Genomic DNA, 25,043 nt, shown 5'->3' with positions numbered 1-25,043 from the left:
TGTTTTGATTACTGTAGCTTTGTAGTATTGTCTGAAGTCTAGGAGAGTTATGCCTCCAGCTTTGATCTTTTTTCTCAGGATTGCTTTGGTGATTCCATATAAATTTTAGGATTATTTGTTCTGGTTCTGTGAAAAATCTCATGTGTAATTTGATAGGGATCACATTAAATCTGTAGATTGTTTTGGGTAGTATGGCCATTTTAACAATATTAATTCTTCTAATCCAGTAGCATGGTATATCTTTTCATTTCTTTGAATCAGCTTCAGTTTCCTTTATCAATGTCTCATAGTTCTCAATATATAAGTCTTTCTCCTCCTTGGTGCGGTTTATTCCTAAGTATTTTTCTTTTTTGATGCAATTTTAAAAGGGATTTTAAAAAAACTTTCCCTTTCTACATTTCATTGTTATTGTAAAGAAATGCAACAGATTTCTGTATGGTGATTTTGTATCCTGCTAACGTACTGAGTTTGTTTATCAGTTCTAGTAGTTTCTGTGTGGAGTTTTCTATATATGGTATCATGTCATCTACATATAATGACAATTTTTACATCTTCCTTTCCAATTTGGATACCTTTTATTTCTTTTTCTTCTCTGATTGCCATGGCTAGGACTTCCAATACTACGTTGAATAGAAGTGGTGAGAGTGGGCATCCTTGTCTTCTTCCAGATTTTAGTGAGAAGGTTTTTAGCTTCTTACCAAGTATTATGTTGGCTGTGGGTTTGTCAAAAATAGCTTTTATTATGTTGAGATATGTTCCCTCTATACTCACTTTGATAAGAGTTTTTAACATGAATGTATGTTGAATTTTATCAGATGCTTTTTCTGCATCTGTTGAAATGATCATGTGGTTTTGTCTTTTCTTTCGTTGATGTGGTGTATCACATTGATTGATTTGCATACGTTGAACCATCCTTGTGACCCTGGGATGAATGAATCCAACTTGATCATGTTGTATGATCTTTTTTTTGTGTTCTTGAATTCTGTTTGCTAGTATTTTGTTGAGAATTTTTGCATCTATATTCATTAAAGATATTGGCCTGTAATTTTCTTTTTTGGTGGTATCTTTGTCTGATTTTGGTATCAGGGTGATAGTGGCTTCATAGAATGACTTTGGGGGAGTGTTCCTGCCTCTTCAGTCTTTTGGAAGAGTTTGAGAACGATTGGTATAAGTTCTTTGTATGTTTGGTAAATTCCCCAGTGAAGCCATCCCCATGTTCTGAATTCTTAAATAAAATGTTATAGCCTGTATCAGTACTTTGTTTCTTTTTATAGCTGAATAGTATTCCATTGTATGGATATAGCACATTTATTTACCCAGGAACATTTTCAGTTAACATCATCACACCTAACAAAATAAAGAATCCTTTTCACATCACCTAATATCAACATTGTCTTCAGTTTCTCCAGGATCCAGTCTGGGATCATACACTGCAATTGTGTATGTCTCTTAATCTCTTTTAATCTCAAGCCATCCCTTGTTTTACGGGATTGACTGGCTGTAGACACCATGCTAGTTGTCCCATAGAACACCCCACCTCCTGGGTTTGTTGGAGTGTTTCCTTGTGGAGTTCTTAGCTTGTGCTTCTATTCTCTGTATTTCATATAAAACGTGATTAGATTCCAGTTAAACATTTTGGCTAGGATGTACACTTCACATTGTATCTCATTTGGAGACCCATAATATGTGTTTGTTCCATTATTTATAATGCTGAGATTGATGATTGGATGAGAGTGGTAGCATTCCTTCACTGTGAATTTTATATTTTTTTCAGTCCTTACAAGTAAAAAGTAATCTTTGTGGTGTTACTTTGGTACCATACAATGTCTAATTCCCCATCAATCTTTCATTTGATGATTAAAACACTGATGGATAATCATTGCCTGAATCAGTAATTTCATGAAAGGTTGCAACATGATAGTTTTCTTATTCTGTCATTCTATCTACATTCATAATTAGCAGTTTTCTATAAAGAAGAGCTTCTCCTCTTCACTTGGAGCTATTTGTCTTCCCTGAACTACAAATCACTCTTTAAAACAAAACAACAAGAGAAAAAAATTGACTTGTCTTCTCCCCCAGTAATTTTCAAGTAAGGGATTGGTATAATATCTTCCTCATTGAAATGTTATACATTGCTGGTATTCAGTTGTATGTATTTTATGATTACCACTGTGGCATTCTCTTTAAGTTCATGGATTAAACAAAAGTTGGGTGTGTAAGGGTTTTGAGTTTCCTGACAGGATTTTTTGTGTGTTTGTTTATGTGCTTTTCAAGATATGTTTTGGTAGTTAAGCTGAAATAATACTGTGGTCAGATAATGGGGCCTGTGTTAAATTAAGTTTTGAATTTTGGAGACAGCTTATGTAACCTAATATGATCAGTTTTTTTTTTAGTATAATCATTTTATTTTTATTTATTTATTTTGGCTGCACTGGGTCTTCATTGCTGCGCGCAGGTTTTCTCTAGTTGTGGCGAGCAGTGGCTTCTCTTGTTGAGGAGCACGGGCTCTAGGCGTGTGGGCTTCAGTAGTTGCAGCACGTGGGCTCAGTAGTTGTGGCATGCAGGCTCAGCAGTTGTGGTACACGGGCTTAGTTACCCCACGGCATGTGGGATCTTACTGGACCAAGGATCAAACCCATTTCCCCTGCATTGGCAGGTGGATTCTTAACCACTGGACCACCAGGGAAGTCCACGATCAGTTTTTTAGTAAATGTTTCGTGTGGTCTTGAAAAGAACATTCCTGTTCTTTTTAATTGAATGAAAGGTACTAAATCAAGACTATTAATAATATTAATAATTTTATTTGAAACACTCACATCCTTATTTTTTTCTGCTTGATGTATTTAGTTATTTAGAGAGATTTGTTAAAAATCTCCTATTAGGATTATAGATTTTCCCATTTGTACTCATACTTTTCAGAGTTGGCTTTATGTATTTTGAGACTATGTTTCTATGTTTATATAGCTTCATGATTGTTAAATTATCTTTATCTGTGTGGAATGTATATGTTGGTTCCTTTTATTAGTAACAAAATCTCCTTGTCCCTTTTAAATGCTGTTCATTTAAATACATGATGTTAATAAATAACTACAGCAGATTTCTGATTGACATTTTCCTGATTTTTAAAAAATTTCCTAATTTTTAAACTTTTTGTGTTGTTTTGTTTTAGGCATGTATCTTATAAGTAGTATATGACAGAGTTTTAAGCCAATCTGAGAGTCTGTTTTTCAGTAGGTGAGTTTACGTTTATATTTACTCTGATATCAGATGCATTTAAATTTACTTTAGCCACCTCCTTCTGTGGTTTTCCATTTGCCATGCATTTTCTCTGCTTTTTTCCTTTTCTCCTGCCCTCTGTTGAGTTGATAGCTTGCTTTGTTTCTTTTATTTCTTAATCTGTGTGGAATGTATATGTTCAGTGTCTGTTCTTTCAGGGTCGTCACTCTAAAGGTTAATATACATTATTAAATGAAACTTTTTTTACAGCAACCACATCATTTTTATATAGTATTTTGGTTTCACTTTTTTAACCACACCAAAAAATACTGTTTTTGTGCTTGTTCTTCTCTCTCTCTCTCTCTTTTACTATGTATATTTACTAGTTTTCATTATCTTTCAATAATCTCTTGACTTACCTTTGTTTCTTGAATTCCTTTCCTTCCTCCTGAGTTCATTTTTCTTCATACTAAAATACATTCCCTTGGTACTTCTTTTAGCTAGAGTTTGTGCACTTTATAAGTCCTAGTCCATTTCAGAGTGTTTTTATTTCACCTTCATTTTACTTGAACTCTAAAATTCACCTGTAAAATATGTACAGTAAAACCAGTTGGCCCACAATATAGGGTTATTGGGGGGAACGAATAATATTTGTTGAAACACTTTATAAACGGTTTTGTGTGTGTATGTAATGCTATTATTATTAGCTAATATACATCCTATTAGAGTTATATTAGAATTAACAGTGTTTTGAATGGATTTTAAAAATCATTGCTTACTGTATTTAGTTAATATTTACTGAGACAAAAGAGAATAATACCTACTAGAAATATCATGAATTGTACATGCTCACACCTTGGGAGAAGAGCTGAGATAAGGTGAAACTTGGGATCCTAACTGCTAGCTTAGGGTTACTACCATTCAGTGGAACTTTGAGATACGCAAGCATGAAGTCCAATTTTTTTACTTTGTTTTTATCTATTTACAAAGACAATACACAAATAGTGTGGAAAGTCCAAATGATAAAAAAAAGAAAGAAATCTTCCAGGAAGTCCACAGAATTGAAACCATTGACATATTGGTTCCAGACATCCTTCCAGACATCTTACTCTGCATGTGTGGCTATGTGGATTTATGGAGACTTGTCTTTTCATCTTTCAAAAGGAATCATACTACATATGCAATTTTGCTACTGCATCTTTCACTAAGTAATATATCAAGAGAATATAGCTAAGCATCATTGCATATAATGAATAAATGTATACTGTTGTATGGATGTATCATAATTTTGTTTAACCAATTCCCTATTGGGAGACTTTAAAATAATTTTTTATATTATAAATTATGCACAGTTGCCTGATTATTTCTTTAAGATAAATTGCTAGCAGTGATATTGGTCAAAGAGTGTGCACATTCAAGTTTTTGATACATGTTTAATAAATCTCTCCAGAAAGTGCACAAGAATGCCTCTTTTCCTCACACAAACTAAGTATTGTCATTTTTCCCCCTTAATTTTCCAGTTTGAGATTTTTGTCAATATCTCTGCTTACTTGTGAGTTTGGATATCTTTTCTTGTTTTATCAATCATTTGTAATTCTTTTGAGAACTTCCCCTTTGGCTGTTTATTCTCTTTTTGCATTCATCTATTTCTTATTAAGCTGTATGAACTCTTATTTGGCTTATAAATTATTATAAATATCTTAGGTATTTTTTCCCTGTTTTTTTTTTAATCTTTTAACCTTGTTTGTGCTTTTTATCACGTTGTTTTTTTGCTTTTCAACCTTGTTCAAGAACTTTCTGAAATTTTTATTTGATCAAAATTTCCTTTATGAGTTCTGGGTTGTTTCCTTAGTTGGGATAACTAAAAGTTCTTCCCCACTTCAAAATTGTTAAATGTTCATTTGTATTTTTTGTGTGTCTGTGCTCCTAGCAGTTTATTTTTCTCCCATTTGAATCTTTAATCCATTTGGAGTGTTTTTGGTATAAGGAGTGATACATATCAGTGCCTTCCTGTTTGTCACATCCTATTCTGGTTTTTAAATATGACTGATGAAAATCAATATATGAGCATCCTAAAGCGTGGCAGGAATTGAAATGTGCTGCATAGTTTTCAGTTTACTAATGTGTCTTGGGTATTTGTAAGTAGAGATAGAGGTTCACAGGGGAGGGAGTAGATTGGGAAGTGGTAGTTGACAGTCTCATGTCAGGGTTGCCTTCTGTGTATGTGTGTGAAACAGAGAATTAAAGAGAGGCTACCAGCAGAGTGTCTCTTAGAAGTTTCATGTTTCACTCCTTTTAGTGACCCTGAGTTCTTTATCCAGGCAAGTGGAACTGTGGTAGGATGTCATAAGACACCATCTGCTGTCAGAACTTAGAGGTTTTACGTCTTGAATACCAAGTGCTCTTCCATGATGAACCCATGAACTCTCTGAATTCTGTAGATTCGTGGGCTTTTTTTAATGTTTTATTTCAGCACATGTTCAGAAAGAAATTGGAATGGGGAAGGGGGTTCCCTTCCCCTCTTTGACGTCTAATTCCCTGACCCATAAGTAGATGCTGTTAAATTTCTTATATATCTTACAGAAATTTCAAGCACTATTTTTGACTACTACTTGCTACTGAATGTTCAGTTGATGAAATTGAAGGTCTTTCACTTAGAAGAAATAAATCAAGAAGGTAAGAAATAAAATCTGTTTACGCTTTGAAACATTCATCAAGTAAGAAGAATTCATCAAGATTATTTCTTTAGGATAATCCCTTTTGACAATAAAAATCAATTTAGTGAACATAAACAGGATGGAATAGCTGCAAAGGGTGGAACACGGCTCATGATGACAGCCTCTGTTTGTTGCATACCTGACACAGGCCATCTGTGCTTTACACACGCTGTCACTAATTCACACTGTATTAACATCTTCATTCTGTAGAGATGAGGAAACTGAGGCTTCCAGAGGTAAATAACATACCCATACCTCTCCCTGGTTGGCAAAGGATAGAGCTAGGTGTGGGCTCTGGTCTCTGCCTTTGGAGCCACCTGTGTTGTGGGTAACCTGAAGTCTGTTCCAGCCAATCCTTGAAAGACCTTCCCCCACTTTTGGAATAGATAGTTCCTCTTCTTTTTGCTGCTACTTTATTTTCTTCGTAGGCCCGTAAGCAGTAGACATCATAACTGCAGACACAATTTCACATTTATGAACTGTGGCTTGTAGAATGCATATAGGATAACTTTTATAATAAGATTTGCTGTTTTTGAGTTCTTCCCATTATTGAAGAGTAGCCAGGCCTCCATTGCCTGTGTGCAGTTATACATGAAGCCCCTTACTCAGGATGCTTTCCTTCCATTTGTCCGAAATTTGTTATAATGTGCCGATTTGTTAGAATGAGACGTAAAACTGCCATTTGATAACAGTTGTAATAAATGCACAGGTCATCGATGGCTGAGATTAGATGGAGCTCCGTAGGGTTGTGCTGTGTCTAGTAGCCAGGTGAGGAGAAAGTGTAAGAAGATATTAATTCCTTCCATAATTCTCGTTCTAGGTCTATTCTGTTTCAGGTTTTTCTGGGAGCTAGCTGTGTAAGGCTAGCAAGGGGGAGAAAGGAGGATGGGGGTGGGATGGTTAGACCTACATTTTATGTTTATACAAATAGAAATAGCATATCAGACAGGTCAGTGTTCATTGCACTCTTGCTGTAGGTCTCTGTCTTGTACTTTGACTCTTGTCAAAAGAAAAATGTTCTTTCCGACAAGGTCATAGAGTATAAGTGGAAAGGCAAGACACATATACATGAAACCGAACTAGAGAGTTTGCCGAAACATTGTACTGTGTGACTTAAAATATAAAAAACATTAGAGGTAGGAAAGGATATTGTAGCAAGAAGTAATCAGGGCAGGTAAGATATGGCCAGAGGGAAAGGACAAAGAGTCTTGAGATCCTGTCATTTTTATATGTATTAAGAGGCAGAAGAACTGTGTGTCCAAAGACCTGAGATTGCCCCAAGGTAGAACCCTTGGTAGACCAGCCTTTCCATATAATGACATTAATGTGCGCCCTCCATAGCAAATTCTGGGTTCCCAGGATCTCTCCCCCAGTTGATTGTGGGTGAAAGGGCACGGTCAGAAGCTTCCTCAGCCTGCCCCTCATGTTGTTTGATCTGTCCCTCATTCTGAAGTTCCTTAGCATTTGACGTAAACAGTCTGTACCACATTGCTGTGACATGTTTACTTGTTGCCTTGGGATTTGTACTCCTCCCATTTCCTTCTTCCTTTGGCCTCTTTAGTGCCTGGTGCAGTCTGTGGATGTTGAAGTTCTAGTAAACACTTAGTACATGAATGTCTTTGGACTGAGGCCCATGATCATGGCACCAGGAAAGCCCTGTGGGATCCCGAATTGTAAACCAACCTTATCCTTGGGATCCAAAGCAGAGCTGAGGCTGCGACTGTGAATGCGCTGTGTCTCCTAGCTCAGTTTTTTTGTCTCAGCTAGAAGTTCCGTGTAAAAGCAAGTGTTCTAGGAGGTTCCATCCCATGATTCTGATCTGGTGCAGGATTTCTGAACAGGGAAGTTAGATTAGATTAGATTGGAGTGGGATTAGAATGGGAAACACACAAAAACTCATACTATGGGCAGGCCTTTAATTTAAGCACTTGCTGTCCAAACTGAGCATTGAGTTCAGCTAGTGAGGTAGAAAGGGGGCTGGGGTGGTATTTTGGGCAGGTAAAAGCTGTTTCATAGTCTTGTGCATTTGAAAACTCCGGAGATGGTTATTGTTCTTGTGTTTAGAGGCCTCACCTTTCGGGGGAAGCATCTCCACCTTTATCTCATCCCATATCAAGCAGGTCACCATGAATAATTGTAGCTATTGGGTTTTTTTCTTACTCCTGATTTGCTAGAATTCACATCAGATCACACAGCTGAGAAAGACCCTTGGTTTATTTGGACATGTTGCTGATAATATCTCTTTGCATTAATGATTTTGTTGCTGATAATATCTCTTTGCATTAATGATTTTATTCTGGATATCCAGAGGGACAGAAAAAGATGAGTAATGGGGGGATTACAAAATACATCTACAGTAAAAACTAAAGCAAACTGCTTCTCTTCTTTACCATTATGAAAAAGAAGTAAAGAAATATTTCAACAGTTATGTCAAACAAGAAGTATTAATTTTCCTCAAATAATTAAGGGTATGTTTTTAACATTGGTCTTGATGTAAAAAGCTGAAATATACTTTTGGTTGTTGGTATCCGTTTGCTTCTAGTTAAATGAAGTTAAGTAGATTCAGGTCAGGATTTTTGGTTTTGCTTTGGAGCTTTTGTTCTCCCAACTCTTTTTCCTTAAGTAGATGATCAGGTATCATTTGAAAATGTGTTTTGGGTGGTGGCATACTAAGCAGGTCTTTGATAACTCTTCCAGAACCCGAGGCTCGCGTGCTCCTGAGTTGCTGTGAATGGCCCCGGCACTCCTGACCACCCTTCCGGGTAGGATGTCACTGAGATCCCTGAAATGGAGCCTCCTGCTGCTGTCGGTCCTGAGCTTCCTGGTGATGTGGTACCTCAGTCTTCCCCACTACAATGTGGTAGAACGCGTGAACTTGATGTACTTCTATGAGTATGAGCCCATTTACAGACAAGACTTCCGCTTCACACTTCGAGAGCATTCGAACTGCTCTCACCAAAACCCATTTCTGGTCATCCTGGTGACCTCACACCCCTCAGATGTGAAAGCCAGACAGGCCATTAGAGTTACTTGGGGTGAAAAGAAGTCTTGGTGGGGATATGAGGTTCTTACATTTTTCTTATTAGGCCAACAGGCTGAAAGGGAAGACAAAGTGTTAGCATTATCCTTAGAGGATGAACACCTCCTTTATGGCGACATAATACGACAAGATTTTTTAGACACGTACAATAACCTGACCTTGAAAACAATTATGGCATTTAGGTGGGTAACTGAGTTTTGCCCCAACGCCAGGTACATCATGAAGACAGACACTGACGTTTTCATCAATACTGGCAATTTAGTGAAGTATCTTTTAAATTTAAACCACTCAGAGAAGTTTTTCACAGGTTATCCTCTAATTGATAATTATTCTTATAGAGGATTTTACCAAAAAACCCATATTTCATACCAGGAGTATCCCTTCAAGGTGTTTCCTCCCTACTGCAGTGGGTTGGGTTATATAATGTCCAGAGATTTGGTGCCAAGAATCTATGAACTGATGAGTCACGTAAAACCCATCAAGTTTGAAGATGTTTATGTTGGGATCTGTTTGAATTTATTAAAAGTGGACATTCATATTCCGGAAGACACCAACCTTTTCTTTTTATATAGGATCCATTTGGATGTCTGTCAGCTCAGACGCGTGATTGCAGCCCATGGCTTTTCTTCCAAGGAAATTATCACATTTTGGCAGGTTATGCTAAGGAACACCACATGCCATTATTAATTTGACATTCTACCCAAAGCCTAGAGAAGGGAGGGATACTTTGTGGAAAACGTTAAAGTTAGACTATGAAATCTCCAATGGAAAACTCATGGGAAGGTCACTGTGTGGCTTACACGGAACTGAAACTCATGAAGAGGCTATAGGCTGGAGACTGGAGGGTTGTACTTGACCTGTGGTTTATTTTGACAACAATCAAGTCAGGCCTTTTAAAGATGATATTCAGAGGAATTAAACATCTTACAAAGGAATGGGAGGTTTTTGTTCATAAAACTCATAGGACCAAACAATTTGAACATGTCATTCTGTAGATTAAAACTTCTTAAGTGGGTTTCATTGAATTATAAACTCATTTGTCCATAACAACAAAGCAGTGTGGAGTATTATTCATTGAACAATCTAGTCAGTTCAGGGTTTTGTGTATATCTTACATGGATTACAGTTTTTTTAAATATATAGTTCTGTGTAAAACAACTGAAGTTATACTGAACAAAATTTCATCTCTTTTTGGTCATTCGGAAGGTACTTCAGGATGTTGCAGTATTTCAGTTATCAATTATTATTTAATATTACTTAAAGTTTTGCACTTTTATGGGTGTTTGAATGTTATGGTTGTTTCAGTATTGTATAAACAGAATAGTGAAAAATCACTCTATATTTAAACTTCTTTTCCAGTTACTTCACTGATGAGTTTATTATGAATAGCTCCATTAATGTGTAGATATTGTTCATTATTGCATATCAGTAATCTCTTGAACTTTGATAAATATTTCTTCGTGGTAATATAGAGAAGAATTAAAGCAAGAAGATCTGAATTATTGTCTTGTTTTTAAAAATATAATCCCTGGTGTTTTTAGATGTCACTTCATCTGTCTCATTGTTCCACCTGGAAATTAGGAGTAATGTAGAATGCCAGGCAGCATGTTTCCTTTTGGAAAGGACTCTGAAGCCAAAAAGAAAAGAGAGAACGTGATGGCCAGAATATTATGAAAGGAGTGTCATATTTCAGTGCTTGAGCTGGAAAGAGAAGACTAAAGATTCAAGTTGCATTGTTAACGGCTCCGTGTTTTTTTCTCATTAACAATCAGTTTGAGAATAAAAAGGAAAAAAAAAAAAACCCACTGCTGCTATTGTTATTAGTTTCACATCAAGAGGCAAGCCCTATTATGTGGTCTAAAATCAAGTCTGATTTCCATGTCATGGAGAAGCACGTTTTTTCATAGGAGTGGTGATGTAGGTCAGCTTTGACCTGCTAGTTGGTCCAAGAGGAGCACTCCTTGCCCCCCCCCCCACCCCGTATTCTTGGGATTGTGCAATTTCCCATTATGCCTGATATGGGACAAGTGATTCCTTTTTTCTGGATTACATGATGGCGAAAGATCAAATCTGTTGGCAGAAAATATGAACTTGAAAATATATAGTCAGCTCTTGTAATACTCATATATTTATAATTCTCCTATAAGAAAAGCTTAATTTCAATTGGAACCATTATAATGTTTGATTCTTTATAACAAGGCTATTTCCATTTCCCTCCTCTCAGACCTGATCCAGTTACAATAAAATCAATTAAATGAAATACCCTGTGGAATCAATCTATGCCCTTGCTAATTCCCATCCATAAGGGAGTTACTTTCTTTTTTTTGTTTTTGAATTTTATTTATTTTTATACAGCAGGTTCTTATTAGTTATCTATTTTATACATATTAGTGTATACGTGTCAGTCCCAGTCCCCCAATTCATCCCACCACCACCACCCACCCTCCGGGAGTCACTTTAAGACACAGATGGTGGGTATTTTTGTGGTAGGATTAGATTTGATCGAATTTGCGTAACTTTATATTGGTGTTTGGGAAGCTAAGTCAAAGAATTTACAGAGGGAGAACTTTTAAAATAAAAGATAACTTCCCCTCACTTTAAGATGAGACCAAAAAAAGCAGTAAATTGTGAGTAATAATTGCCAGTTTTAGAAGATTGTTCCTTTTCAACTACAGATTGGTGCTTAAGAGATCTCTAAAGAGTTAAATGATTATGGAAAACATTGAGGTTGGGTCGTTATATTTTTTGTTTTTAACTTCATGTTTGCTTTCAAGTAGTATTAGTCAGCTGTGTTATTAAAATCTTGGCCTCTGATGTTTAACCACATCAATAGCACCTTTTATTTTAACTGGTAACAGAGTTTAATACAGAGCCTAACCTTAGGCTGCTTCTTTTCTGCCATCCACAGCCCTGCCACATCCCCATGGCCTTTCCTGCTCTCTGCCTCACTCATTTACTTTGCTTGCCTGTAAGCATCGAGTCTGTGACCCCAGCATGTTAGCCTTTGCCAGATTATGCTGCAAGAACAGCTCCCAGATCTCAGAGGTTGACAACAGCCACGTGTTCTTTTCATCCACACCGCACGCCGCTGGTTACCCGCCTTGGCTACTGTGTGTATCTTCTCACCTCAGGGTCCCAGCTGAAGGGCAACGCCTGTTTGGAACGTGCCATTCTTGTAGAGGGAGAGGAAAAAGCTGGTGGAAACACTAGCATCTATATCCACTGACCAAAGCAAAGCCCATGCCAAGCCCAGTGTCCGTGGCAGGGTGGGGCAGGGATTTGGTCTCACAGGAAGTAGTGCAAGTCATTTTTTGGCAGCCAGGAATATTTTGTTCTTTTACAGGGTGGGGAAGGAATAGTTGGGTACAGTAATCTGCCACACCTAGTGCATGAAAGGGAGAAGGGGCTCAGGGACCTGGATTCTGAGTCTGGCCCCAGTGCATCAGAGGTTTTCTGGCTCACTTGGAGCTGGTGCTTTGAGCCCTTCCCTGAGAGGGCTGCCCTTTCACCCTCCTTAATCTTTCCCTAGCTCTATGCTAAATGGTCTTGGCATTATCATGTTCCCATCGACTCGCCAGATGAAGAGCGGCCAGAGCTGAGCTATTTATAACAGTATTTCTGAGTGTGAGGTTGGGGATAAAGCTCTTTTCTCTTGGCGTCTGGTAGGCAATTATTGCAGGATGGAGGGAGAGGGGAAGGGTGAGTATGAGAAATGTGGCAGGCCCATCTGACGTCTTTGGGGGTTCTTTTAATCCACTGGGAATTAATCTTCATATTAAGCCAGCTCCTCTGGATTTTGTGTGAGCTATTAGAACCCTCTCACAGTCTCCATTAGCTGCTTGATTATCCCACGTGTAGTTAATATAGGACCAAACCTTTAAGGAGTCAAAACAGGTGACATGTGTTGATGGACGTGTTGGTAGGAGATGGAAGCAAGCGTGGGAAATGGGCCTCGAAAGCCAAGAGGCAGTTTGAGTGGGCAGTCCCTTGGCAGAATTTGTGCCCAAGGGAAGAGCCGACTCATGGGTCTTGTAAAGTCAAAGGAGGGCCCAACAAGGATGGATACCGTTGCTCTGTATTTAAGGTAAGTGATGGAAGCACAAAACTTGCGCTTAGATAGTCTCTCCTCACATGTGACCCTTTCTTCGCATTTGCAAGCCTTACCCTTCCTTTAGGTTTCAATGAATAATGTCTAAAATGTCTGCCAACTTAGCCCTTTTTATGTTTTACTCTCACCCCTTAGAGTAAAACATGGGAGGGAGGGTGGAGGTTAGCACTACTTACGTTTCCCCCTTAACCCCCTTTGAGACATTTCCCAGATAAAAAATCAAGGCCCCTCATGGTGAGTTAACATCATTCTCTTAAAAGGCTGCAGCAGCTGCAGTGAAGGTTTTAAATAACACTCTTCCCCCTTCTCCCCCTTCTTCCCCCTTTCTCCCTGTAGAAACCATACAGAAACAAGCAGGAGGAGAAAAATACCAAAATGTTAACAGGAGTTGCCTCTCAATGACTTTGCTCCCTTTAAGGTACCTTTTATTACTTCATTCTCAACAACAAGGATGAATTGCCTTTATAACATAAATGTTTTAACTATGTGAACAAATTTAGGTAAAGGTAAAAAGCAGAGTCAGAAGGTGTTGTGGGAAAAGGCTGGCGGGGGACAGGGTCAAAGGCTGGCTCACTGCTGAGCTGCCAGCCCCTTCTGCGCCCTCCCGCTTTTTCCCGCAGCAGACTCTTGTGAACCAGTCCCTGCCAGTGGGACCCCAAGTGAAACCACACAACTCTGATTGGGACTTGAACCACTGTTAGTTAAAATTGCTCACTTCGTGTCAGGACTTGCTGAAGCTCAGGTTCTTTGTGTCTCATCGCAGAAAGAATTCAGAGACAAAGTGAAAGGTAAGAGGTGGATTTATTTAGAGAGAGAGCATATTCCATAGGCAGAATGTGGTCCGTCTCAAAAGGCTTGAGAGCAACCCCAGGGCATGGGGTCGACTCAGAAAGGGAGAGCAGCCGTGGGAGAAATACACTCCATAGACGGAATGCGGACTGTCTCAGAAGGTGAGAGCGCCCCGAGGTTAGTTTCTGTGGGCCGTGGAATTTCATAGGCTGACTACAGTGGGGGGATTATTCCACCTATTTTGGGGAAGCGGCGGAGATTTCCAGGATTGGGGCCACCGCCCACTTTTTGGCCTTTGATGATCAGCGTCAGATGTCATGGCGTGTCATTTAGCGTATGCTAGTGTATTACAATGAGTGCATAATGAGGCTCAAGGTCTGCTGGGAGTCAGATCTTCTGCCATCTCGGACCTAGTCGGTTTTAGCCAGTTTATGTCATATCTTCAAAGGCTCTTGTCATTCTTTTAAAGGTTGTGCCCTGGCCCCTTCCTTCCTGTTTCACAGGGGATGTCTGCCTGTGGCCTCCTGTGTTCCTCCCTCATTAAGAAAAAAAGGAGAAAGCCTCCTTTTCCTTGATAAGATGTTCTGCCTACGCTGCTGGAATCTGCAGCTAGCATGGTGATCCCATGAGCCTAAAGGCCAAGGCAGTGGGCTGAGGCGGTGAGCCTGGGCCCACATTCTTCTAGACCCTTTGGGTGTTAAGTAACCACACACATTTGGATGTCGTGGGTCCGGTGGTCAGTTCCTCACAGCTGGGGGAACCTAACTCCAGGGACGTAAGAACAGTTTCCCTGACTGGAGCCGTTGTGCCCATGGTGAGTGGGGAGGTGTGAGGAGATGAATCAAACTCTCCTCCAGGGCAGAGAGAAAACAGCTGGTTCGTGACCCGGGAGCTCTGAGGCTCTGACTTGGATCCCGCTGGGGGATGGTGCCCCGCCTGCGAGCAGCCCACAGGGACGCGGTGGACACTCCTCTCTGGTCGGTGCCCGCCATCCGTGTCGTGTAGCGGGTCTGCAGTTGCACCCGCGGGGGGCAGAGCGGGGAACAGAAGGCCGTGGGAGGGAGCCCTGAGCAGTCAGTACCTGTCTCACCTGTGGAGCCGGGTCTTCTCATTTGGGAGAAGAGAAGCCAGGGCCACATCTCTTTGCCTTTCATGGTTTACTGCCTGCCTATCATCCGAGAAGGTTTGTGTCACGATCATGGCACAAAGTAGTTTCAGAGTCTGATGGTAACGCCATTCACTCTGCCCTCTTTGTAAATGAGAAGCTGGAAAATCTCTGGATTTTGGTAAATTCACAATGAAATGACCGGAGAGCACCCAGGTCTAGCTGTTCTTCCGTGCCCCGAGGCTGCTATAATTACTTTCAATTTATTTATTTATTTATTTTTGGCTGTGTTGGGTCTTCATTTCTGTGCGAGGGCTTCCTCCAGTTGCGGCGAGCGGGGGCCACTCTTCATCACGGTGCGCGGGCCTCTCAGTATCGCGGCCTCTCTTGTTGCGGAGCACAGGCTCCAGACGCGCAGGCTCAGTAGTTGTGGCTCACAGGCTTAGTCGCTCCGCGGCATGTGGGATCTTCCCAGACCAGGGCTCGAACCCGTGTCCCCTGCATTGGCAGGCAGATTCTTAACCACTGCGCCACCAGGGAAGCCCTATAATTAGTTTATTAAAAAAGAAGTGTCTCAAGGTTTCAGGACAAAAACTGTTGAAAAGCCATAAATGACTAATTTGGTGTTCAAAGGTCAAGTGATCATCAAGCCTGTCTCTTAGCTCAATGAACATGAGGAGGAGGAAAGTAACAACCTCACCTTTGTTACTGAATCTCTTTTTATATGAATCTCTAAAAAATTTTGCACATTGTTTCTCTCTCCTTTAGTGAACCTTAACATAAAAACAGTAAAATTTTTAAAAGTGTTATATAAGAAGAAATTACATTTTGTATTTCTCAGCCTTAAATTTGAAAGCAAGTAGACAGGCAGTTATTATTTTGCCTGCTGAACAACCTCCTTCTTGAGAAACTTCTACTTTTGAGAAATGTCTTATCCACTAACTCCGTCTGCTTGGTTAGTACAGTGTGACCCAAGCCATGAGGATTCTCCCCATCTTAAGATCCCAGTTCCCTGGCGACAGTCACCTGGTCCACTTGACACTACTGGGCAATTGCAGTTCCTCTCAAAGAATTTAGAATTAAGGCTAAGCAGTCTCAGTCTGATCGTTTTCCCAACTAGGAGATATAAATCTGGGAAATTTTGATATTAGATGTTTTTTTAAAAAATACATTTCATTTTTTAGAGCAGTTTTAGGTTCACGGCAAAATTGAAAGGAAGGAACAGAGATTTCCCATATACTCTCTGCCCCCATGTGCACACTCCCTCCCCCACCATCAACATTCCCCATCAGGACAGGACATTTATTACACTGGCTGTCGCCACAGTGACACATCGTTATCACCGAAAGCCCACAGTTTACACTGGACTTCTGGTGGATTGTCAGTGAGGCTAAGACTGTAATCCCTGAGGAAAGCTTCAGAGCTGGAGTCTTGGGCTCACGGAAGGGAAGTACTTTACAGAAACAGAAAAGACCCACATTCAGATAAGCCCTTCGCCAGGGCCAGTTCCCCTTCTTCATGGCGGCCTAGGGCCAGGCTGGTGGGCCTGAGGCTCTGCAGGCTTCCCTTCCACCAGACCTCACAGGAAGCAGCAGGGATTCCTATGGATGCCAACCCTAGGCTGACCTCTGTACCAGGTGGGCCTGGAGGGTAAAGGAGTAAGATTGACATTTGGGGGATCCAGTAGCTTCAGGAGTATGGTTTCACATTGCAAATGAAGCCCAGCACCCCTCAACCTCTGCCCCATGCCTTGCATACCAGACTTCTCCACTCTGCCCTTTGTTTCTCAGGCACCCCAGGCCCATGCTGGCCTAGCTGCCTTCATCTCAGCTCTTTACCTGGAGTGTACTTTGCTTTTTCTGGATCTCCATTTCCTCATCTATGAAGAGGGTTAGTAATTCTCATTCTCTTCAGAGTCAGATGATGATTTAAAGATGCTGGGGCCATCAGCCTGGAGAAGAGGAAGCCTTGTGGCAGAGAAAAAACGGTCTTGACCAGAGTGACTCTGGAAGGCAGGACCAAGATAGTGGGAGGAGTGACAGTGAGAGAGATTTTAGTATAGGATCAGAGAAATCCATAGGTAGAGCAGGATGCTTCAGGAAATAACAAATTCCCAACCTTAAAGGAGGTAAAAGAAGCTGGAGAATCCTTTGGTAAAGATGCTGGGAGTGGAGAATTAACAGGACCTGGACTTGAAAAGTCTAGCTCTGAGAGAAGTACTAGCATTAGCTTTGGAGTCACACAGATCTGAGTTCAAGTCTTAGTGCCACCTCTTACTAGCTGGATTACCCTTCTCTCTGAACCTCATTTGCCTTACACATGGCAGGAAGGTAATAAGAGTGTCTGGCTTGTAGTGCTTTTGCAAGAATTTGTTGAAATAGGAGATGGGAGGACTCCACAGGAAGTAGGTGCTCAGTACCTGGGAAATTTCATTAAATCACCATTTGGTTCTAAAGGATGGTTGTAAACAGTGGAGGGCACAATGGGGAGAATATTGCTGCCGCCCCCAGGGCCAGAGTCTGGAAAGGCCGCCAGCAGGAAGACAGACTGGAAGCAAGTAGTATATTCTAAGAAGAGGAACAAGGGAAAAAATGAAGGGGCAATAAGTGTATTGATTTTTTTTTTTTTCCCCTGAACTCTCTAATTCTGTTCCACTGCTCTGTAACTGCCTTTCCATCACTGCCATACTATCTTGATTACTCTGGCCTTATACTAAGTCTTAAAATCTGATGATATAGGTCTTCCAACTTTATTCTTTTGCAATGTTGTTTTGACTATTACATGACCTTTGAATTTTCAAGAAAAGTTGGGAATCAGCTTTTCAATTTCTATAAAAGAGTCTTCTAGGCTTTTGATTAGAATTGCATTAAATATAGAAACTGGGGGGAAAGGCTGTTTTTACAATATCGAGTCTACTGATTTATGAATGGTCTACCTCTCCATTTATTTAGATTTTCTTTAATTTCTCTCAGCAATATTCTGAAGTTTATAAAAAGGTAACAATCTTGCATATATTTCATTAGATTTATTCCTAAGTATTTTGTATTTTTTGATGCTATTGTCAATGAGATTTTTTTATAGAGGTATAATTAACATACAGTAAAATGCACAAACTTAAGTGCTCAGTTCAATGATTTGGGGCAGTTTTATACATCTGTACAAACATCACCTAAAACAAGATAGAGAACACTTCCATCATCCCACGAAGGTTCTTAATGCCGTTTTCCAATCAATCTCTACTCCTACCCCACCACCATTACAGAGCAACCACTTCCTGGTCTCTATCACTGTAGATTTAGTCTTGCCGGTTTGGGATTTCATGTAAATGTATTCATGCAGTAGGTATCATTTTGAGTCTTGCTTCTCTGATTGAACATAATGTACTTTACATTAATCCATGTTGTTTTGTGTGTCAGAAATTTCTTTTTATTGCTGAGTATTATTCCATTATATGAGTAAACAGCAATTTGTTTATCCATTTGGGTTGTTTCTAGTTTGGGGCTATCATGAATAAGACTGCTATAAAGATTCTTGTATGAGTTTTTGTGTGTGTATTTATGTTTTTATTTCTCTCTGTAAACACCTAGGAATGGAACTGCTGGGCCATAGGGTAGACGTGTGTTTACTATGAAATGCCGAACAGTTCTCAAAAGTGTTTGTACCATTGTACATTCCTACCCAGTTTTTCTTTTATGGTTTATACTTTTTGTGCCCCACCCAAGAAATCTTTACCTACACCAGGGTGGGGGAGATTTTCTCCTATATTTTCTTCTAGAAGCTTTATGGTTTTAGGTTTTACATTAAGGTATATGATCCATCTCCAATTTAAAATTTTTTTTTAATTAATTAATTAATTAATTATTTATTTATGGCTGTGTTGGGTCTTCGTTTCTGTGCGAGGGCTTTCTCTAGTTGTGGCAAGTGGGGGCCTCTCTTCATCGTGGTGCGCGGGCCTCTCACCATCGCGGCCTCTCCTGTTGCGGAGCACAGGCTCCAGACGCGCAGGCTCAGTAATTGTGGCTCATGGGCCCAGCCGCTCCGTGGCATGTGGGATCCTCCCAGACCAGGGCTCGAACCCGTGTCCCCTGCATTGGCAGGCAGACTCTCAACCACTGCGCCACCAGGGAAGCCCCTCCAATTTAAATTTTTATTCAGAGTGAGAAAGCATTTGAAATTCATTCTCTTTCATGTAAATATCTAGTTGTCTCAGCAGCATTAAAAAAAAAAAAAAAAAAGACTTTCCTCATGAGGGAGTGTTTAGTCCATTTATATTTAATGTAATTTTTATATAATTGGATTTCAGTGTACCATCCTGTTACTTACTTTTCATTTTGCACCTCTGTGGCCCCTTCCTTGCCTTCTTTTGAGTTAACTGAGTAGTCACTAGCATTCCATTTAATTTCCTCAATTGCCTTCTTAGCTATTGCTCTTGTTTTTGAAATTATTATTATTATATATATATATATATATTTTTTGGCTGTGTTGCGTCTTAGTTGCGGCACATGGGATCTTCTTTGAGGCATGTGAGATCTTTTGCTGCGGCACTCAGGCTCTTCGTTGCAGCGCACAGGCTCTTCGTTGCAGCAGGTGGGCTTCTCTCTAGTTGCGGTGTGTGGATTTATCTCTCTCTAGTTGTGGTGCACGGACTCCAGGGCACATGGGCCCTGTGGTTTGTAGCACGTGGGCTCTCTCGTTGAGGTGTGCGAGCTCAGCAGTTGCGGCACGTGGGCTTAGTTGCCCTGCAGAATGTGGAATCATAGTCCCCCGACCAGGGATTGAACCCGCAACCCCTGCATTGGAAGGCAGATTCTTTACCACTGGACCCCCAGGGAAGTCCCTGAAATTATTTTTTTTAATTGATTGCTTTAGAGCAGGGCTTCTCAACCTTTGTACTATTGACATTTTGAGTCAGATAATTCTTTGTGGGGTATGCTTTCTTTGTATTTTGCTTCATTGTGGTCTGCTGATCTTCCTGGTTTTACACATTGATGTTTTTCATAAAATTTGAGAAATTTATGATTTATCTATCTATTTCTTCAATTATTTTTCTGCCCCATTCTCACTCTTGTCTCTTTCTGGTATTTGAGTAACATATAACTTACACTGCTTTATAGTGTCCTACATGTCTTTGTAGAACATGTTCAATTAATTTTCCTTCAATCTTTATTCTTGTCTTTTCTTCAGACTAGGTAATTTGTATTGATCAAGTTTACTCACTTCTTCTTTTGTCATCTCCAAGTTCTTTCATGCTGATCCAGTGAATTTTCATTCCAGTTTTTTTATTTTTCTCTTCTAGAATTTTTATCTTTAATTTTCCATTTCTCTGTTGAGATTCCTTATCTATTTTCTCACTAAGACCATAGTTGCCTTAAATTCCTTGAACGTATTTATTATAGCTGCTGTAAATCTGCTAAGATTAATATCTAGGTGTCTTGGAGTTGACTACTATTGACTGCTGTTTTTTCTTGACTATTGGTCAACTTTTCCTGTTTCTTTACACGTCTGGTAATTTCTCAGTTTTATATTGTACTGGACAATGTGAGTGATATGTTAAAAACCTGTAAATATTCTGGATTCTATTACCTTTCTCTGAAGAGTTTTGATTTTTGTTTTTTGTTCTCATAAGTAAAGTAGTTCAGTTAATTAGCTAACTACCTTGATTATTTTTTTTTCTTTTTTCTTTTTTTTTTTTTTTTTTTGCAGGGGGAGTCACGGGGAATGTGTTATGGTTTGTCTCAGCAAATCTGTAAAAGCTTAAGGTGTTCCCAAGCCCCTTCAATTTGTTGCAACTCAACTTCCCTACTCTGTCTTTCTTACGGATCTTGTCCGCACTTGGTTTTAGGCTCAGTTAGGCTAGATCTGAAGTGGGCCTTCATTTAGAGAGTGGTCCTTATTCTTAATACCCAACCTAAGTGTCTCCACCGGATGTCTCTCTACTCTGCTTGGGCCAGAACTTGATATTCCCCAGCAATACTCAGTCTCTAGTGTTTTTATTCCACTCTCAATCCCATAGCAGCCACGTTCAGTTGAGCCTCAGTGCTGGACCCTGCGCACGCGCAGTGAGCCCTCGGCTAAGGACTCATGAGGTGCCCACACGTAGACTTCCGAGCCTCCCCCTCTGTTACAGCTCTCCACAGACTCCAGCCACATTCCGTATCTTCGCTTCAATCTAGCTCTGCTTGGACTCCAGCTTGCGGTGCCACAACCAGAAAAGTGTCGCCTCACAGAGAGCTGAGGTGATCGCGGGGCAGCTTGTGATCCCTTCTCTCAAAGATGCTATCTTACACTGCCTGTTGTCCAAGTTGTCCAGTGCCTGAAAACAGTTGCTTAGCACAGTTTATCCAGTTTTATACTTGTTTATGGTGGATGGCCCTAGTGCAATACCGGTTAATCTGGGAAAGCTGGAAGAGGAAGCCCCTGTAGACTCCTTGAGAGTTTTTGAGTCTTTAGGTGTGAATTGTTCCCGAGGCCCCACTTAAATACTTATTGCCTTTGGATTCCATGAGGCACCACTAAAATCCTTATATTAAAGTCCCCTTTCTGTTGTTACCATAAAAAAAACAAATAGATTGTCACTAGTGTATTTCTAAAATAAAACAGGAGGAGGGAAAGAGAGAGAATATAACCCATCACTGAAGTGAAGGTAGGGTGTTTGTGGCTCTTGCTTCCTACTTCTCTGGATCTGTGGTTGGTGTTGGAAATGTCCATAATTCTTACTCTAATCCAGATAACATATATTCATCCTGAAATCTCTAATCACATCCTTCATTTTATGTTAGAAATTTTCTATCCAGAGAAAGGAGTGGAAGACCAGAATTTGCAGACTGCACATTCTACTCTGGCTATCAAATATTATTCTTAATGAGAAGGAGAAAAATAATCCAAGGCCTCATTTTTCTGCTTTGTTACACCCAATTCCAAATTCAGCAATCTGGTGATTAACTTTTATTGTTCTTCTTCTAAGTTCCAAGTGCTGTTCACATCTAAGCATTTCATCTTTAGAATACTTAAAAATAGTATTACATGTGTACATGTGTGTGTGTATATATTTCCCTCTGTCTCTAAATTCCACACTCTTCCTTCCTGAATCTTGTGAAAACCTTTGCAGATGGATATTCTCTTCTGAACACTTTTCTCAGAGGTGTGTCATGTCATGTTGCTGGAGTTTACATGTGTGTATAGCTAGTTATCACCTAATACTGGTTACACTATATAAACTTTGTTGCTGTGGTATAAAGCTGGGATAAAGGTTGCGTTAACACTAAACAATTTTTACTGCATACATTTGTATACTTTTAAAAAAAAATAAGTTTATTTATTTTTGGCTGCGTTGGGTCTTCGTTGCTGCGCGCGGGCTTTCCCTAGTTGCAGGGGGCGGGGGCAACGATGCAGTGCGCAGGCTTCTCACTGTGGTGGCTTCTCTTGTTGCAGAGCGCGGGCCCAGTAGTTGTGGTGCACTGGCTTAATCGCTCCGCGGCATGTGGGATCTTCCTGCACCAGGGCTCAAAACCGTCTGCCCTGCACTGGCAGGTGGATTCTTAACCACTGCGCCACCAGGGAAGTCCCCAAAATATACAAATTTATCTTGCTTTGAATCGGAGCCAGGCTTATTCCTATTCCGAATGAGAGCACCTTAAGTCTCGATATCTCCTATATCTCTTGTTTCTGTTACGCTTTTGTCTTATCCTCAGGCCATGAACTGTTTTTCTGCTTTCTATGTGGAATCCCAACTTAACAGCCACTCCAACGTAAAAGCATTGAAAAATTAGAAAATTCCAGCACAGACATTAGAATGTAAAATGAGTTTAACCAAAAGAAAAAGAATAGCAGCAGCTCTATGTATAAAGTCCAATAGCTTTAAAAAAAAAAAAAAAAAAAGTCCAATAGCTTTAATGTGTTTATTTTTGCTTTAATCTTGTCATCAAGGGTGAATTTTTAGCTGTTCATTTTGTATACAACACAGAATCAGTGATAGCATGAACACATTGGTCTCTACAATGCTGAATCTACCCCTAGCACACATCCAAGGGACCTGAGACACGCGCCATGCATCTTGAATGACCGTGCACTGCCGTATACTCTGAGCTCAACATCAAATTGACATTTTAACTTTTTTTCAAATGTCTCTTAGAGACAAATATAGACTAGTAGGTATAAAAACCTCTGAAGAGTACCAAGAGTAATGAGGTTTTGCCAAGGTTTTGTTGTATTTTGTGGATAGTTTTCAGGGACTAACTTACCAGACAGTCTGATTGATTTGAGCAGTCATTCTGACCCATGGTTTAATTATTAAATACAATTGGGAGATTCCTAAAAGAAAGCATTGTCTAATATCTTATGGATCCTGCTATCTTTTTATAAACAAATAACATCTTATGATTTTTAAAATAGCAAGAAAATGCTGATGGAAAATTTTTCATGATGTTAAAATAGGTATAGTAAATGCATATACAAAGTCACTGTTTCAAAATTCAGCAGGGAACAAGAGCAGAGCTTTTGAGATATACCATTCATGAAAAATACTTCTCGGTTATGTGGGGTTTTTTCTCTTACTCCCTCCAACCCGCCTTTCCTTCCTTAATAACTGGACTCCTCCTATGGTTTTAATCTTAACAAATCAGAAACTGGCTTGACTTAATTTGCATTTCTTGTTGTATGTTCTCGTGATTAAAAACAAAACAACAAAAATTCCACTGCTGACCACAATGAGATATTCCCAATCTCTTATTCACTCTCTGTTATTCTAATTCAATAGAATTCTAATATAATTTGGCAAAAGCTAATATTACTTGGATAAAGAAGCAATTGGAATAAACAGAAAGAGATGTCTAGGGAAGATGACCAGCCAAAGATTTTAGAAAGAAGTGATGGCTTCTGTGGTTAAAAATAAAAGTCTGGCATTTAGTTTTGCTTTGCTATGCAGAAAATAGATGTTGCTATTCTTGTTCAAGATATAAAGCTTAAATTCCATGCCTAGAACCTGGAAAGTCTAAAGTAACTATGGATACCAAATTTATGCTTTTTAAAAAATCTGGCATTTAGTCTTCACAATTAAGATCAAGAAATAATTGTATTCCTGAAATATGTTCATTTTCTATATAATAAATTTGCTAATTTACATAATCAAGGAACACTGATGATAAAAACTCTCAGTTCTGGGTTCTCATTTGGGACATGAAGTTGGTACATAGCCTCTTGGGAACAAAAATAAAAACAAGCCATGGAGAGATGTTCTCAGTGTTCCCTGTTTGCCTTTGCTGTAATTCTCTCCTTCCTCCAGAGGACCTTGTAGAGAGAGACACCCTGGCTTGAATCATACCACTGCTGAGCCCTTGCATGGCTGCTGTCCCAGTGATGGCTCCTCACTGGGACAGCCCTACCCCTGCCCTGGTACCCAGAGGCTCCCTGTCTCACCTCCCCACTCCATCCTTGGGAAGGAAACTAGACGACCTAACGTGGAATAATTATCTGATGCAGTTTGCTTGCGTGTGGGCAAGATATTCCGAATCTGTTACCATTCACTGTCTTTTAAGTGTAGGAGAGAATGACTCTAATTCTGCCCTGTCTTTACACATCTAAACCCATTGGAGAAATTCATGAAAGATGCCCATTTTTATCGCATTCAGCCAATACTGAGCATTACGATATCTGTGAAGCCTCCACTGGGCTGTAAGTGCCAAGGCAGGGATGGTGCCCAAGTGCTCACCTCTAGATACACTCCCTTAGGTGACCTGCACTTGGCATATGGTTGGTGCTCAAAAAAGTAATAATAACAATAATAATAATAATGGAAAGAATATACAAGCCGATTTACTTATAGCAAAAATAGTGTAAAGAAGTTCACAAAAAAATAGTGGCTTTCTCAATTAAATCTGTTCATAACGTAGATCAATGTTTTATGAATCCAATGATGCTTTTTTTTTTTAAACTTGTATATTTGGTATATAGGAATTATGTATATGAACATAGTTCACACTGGGGTGTTTTGGAATGAACTGTTTCATTACTATTTTTCAGGCTTGTTAGAATAATCATTCCTCTTAACTCTAAAATGTCATCGTTTTTTGC

General features: G+C 39.7%; 1 protein-coding gene across 7 annotated transcripts in view; it reads left to right on the top strand.

Moving 5' to 3' along the window:
* B3GALNT1 (beta-1,3-N-acetylgalactosaminyltransferase 1 (globoside blood group)) overlaps positions 1 to 10,027 on the top strand; it is a 32,366-nt gene extending 22,339 nt beyond the window's left edge. For 6 of the 7 annotated variants that reach the window (XM_059920478.1, XM_059920479.1, XM_059920475.1 and 3 more), the window contains 3 exons: positions 3,170 to 3,234; positions 5,800 to 5,892; positions 8,631 to 10,027. In XM_059920478.1, coding sequence (XP_059776461.1) covers positions 8,665 to 9,660 — 996 coding nt within the window. In that variant the 5' untranslated portion in view covers positions 3,170 to 3,234; positions 5,800 to 5,892; positions 8,631 to 8,664 and the 3' untranslated portion in view covers positions 9,661 to 10,027. The remainder of the gene's footprint in view (positions 1 to 3,169; positions 3,235 to 5,799; positions 5,893 to 8,630) is intronic. The other variant, XM_059920476.1, reaches the window with a different exon arrangement.
* The last annotated feature ends 15,016 nt before the right edge of the window (positions 10,028 to 25,043 follow it).

This window comes from Balaenoptera ricei, chromosome 4, assembly GCF_028023285.1.
Source record: "Balaenoptera ricei isolate mBalRic1 chromosome 4, mBalRic1.hap2, whole genome shotgun sequence".
NCBI lineage: Eukaryota > Metazoa > Chordata > Mammalia > Artiodactyla > Balaenopteridae > Balaenoptera > Balaenoptera ricei.
This window is presented reverse-complemented; position numbering and strand designations above follow the sequence as displayed.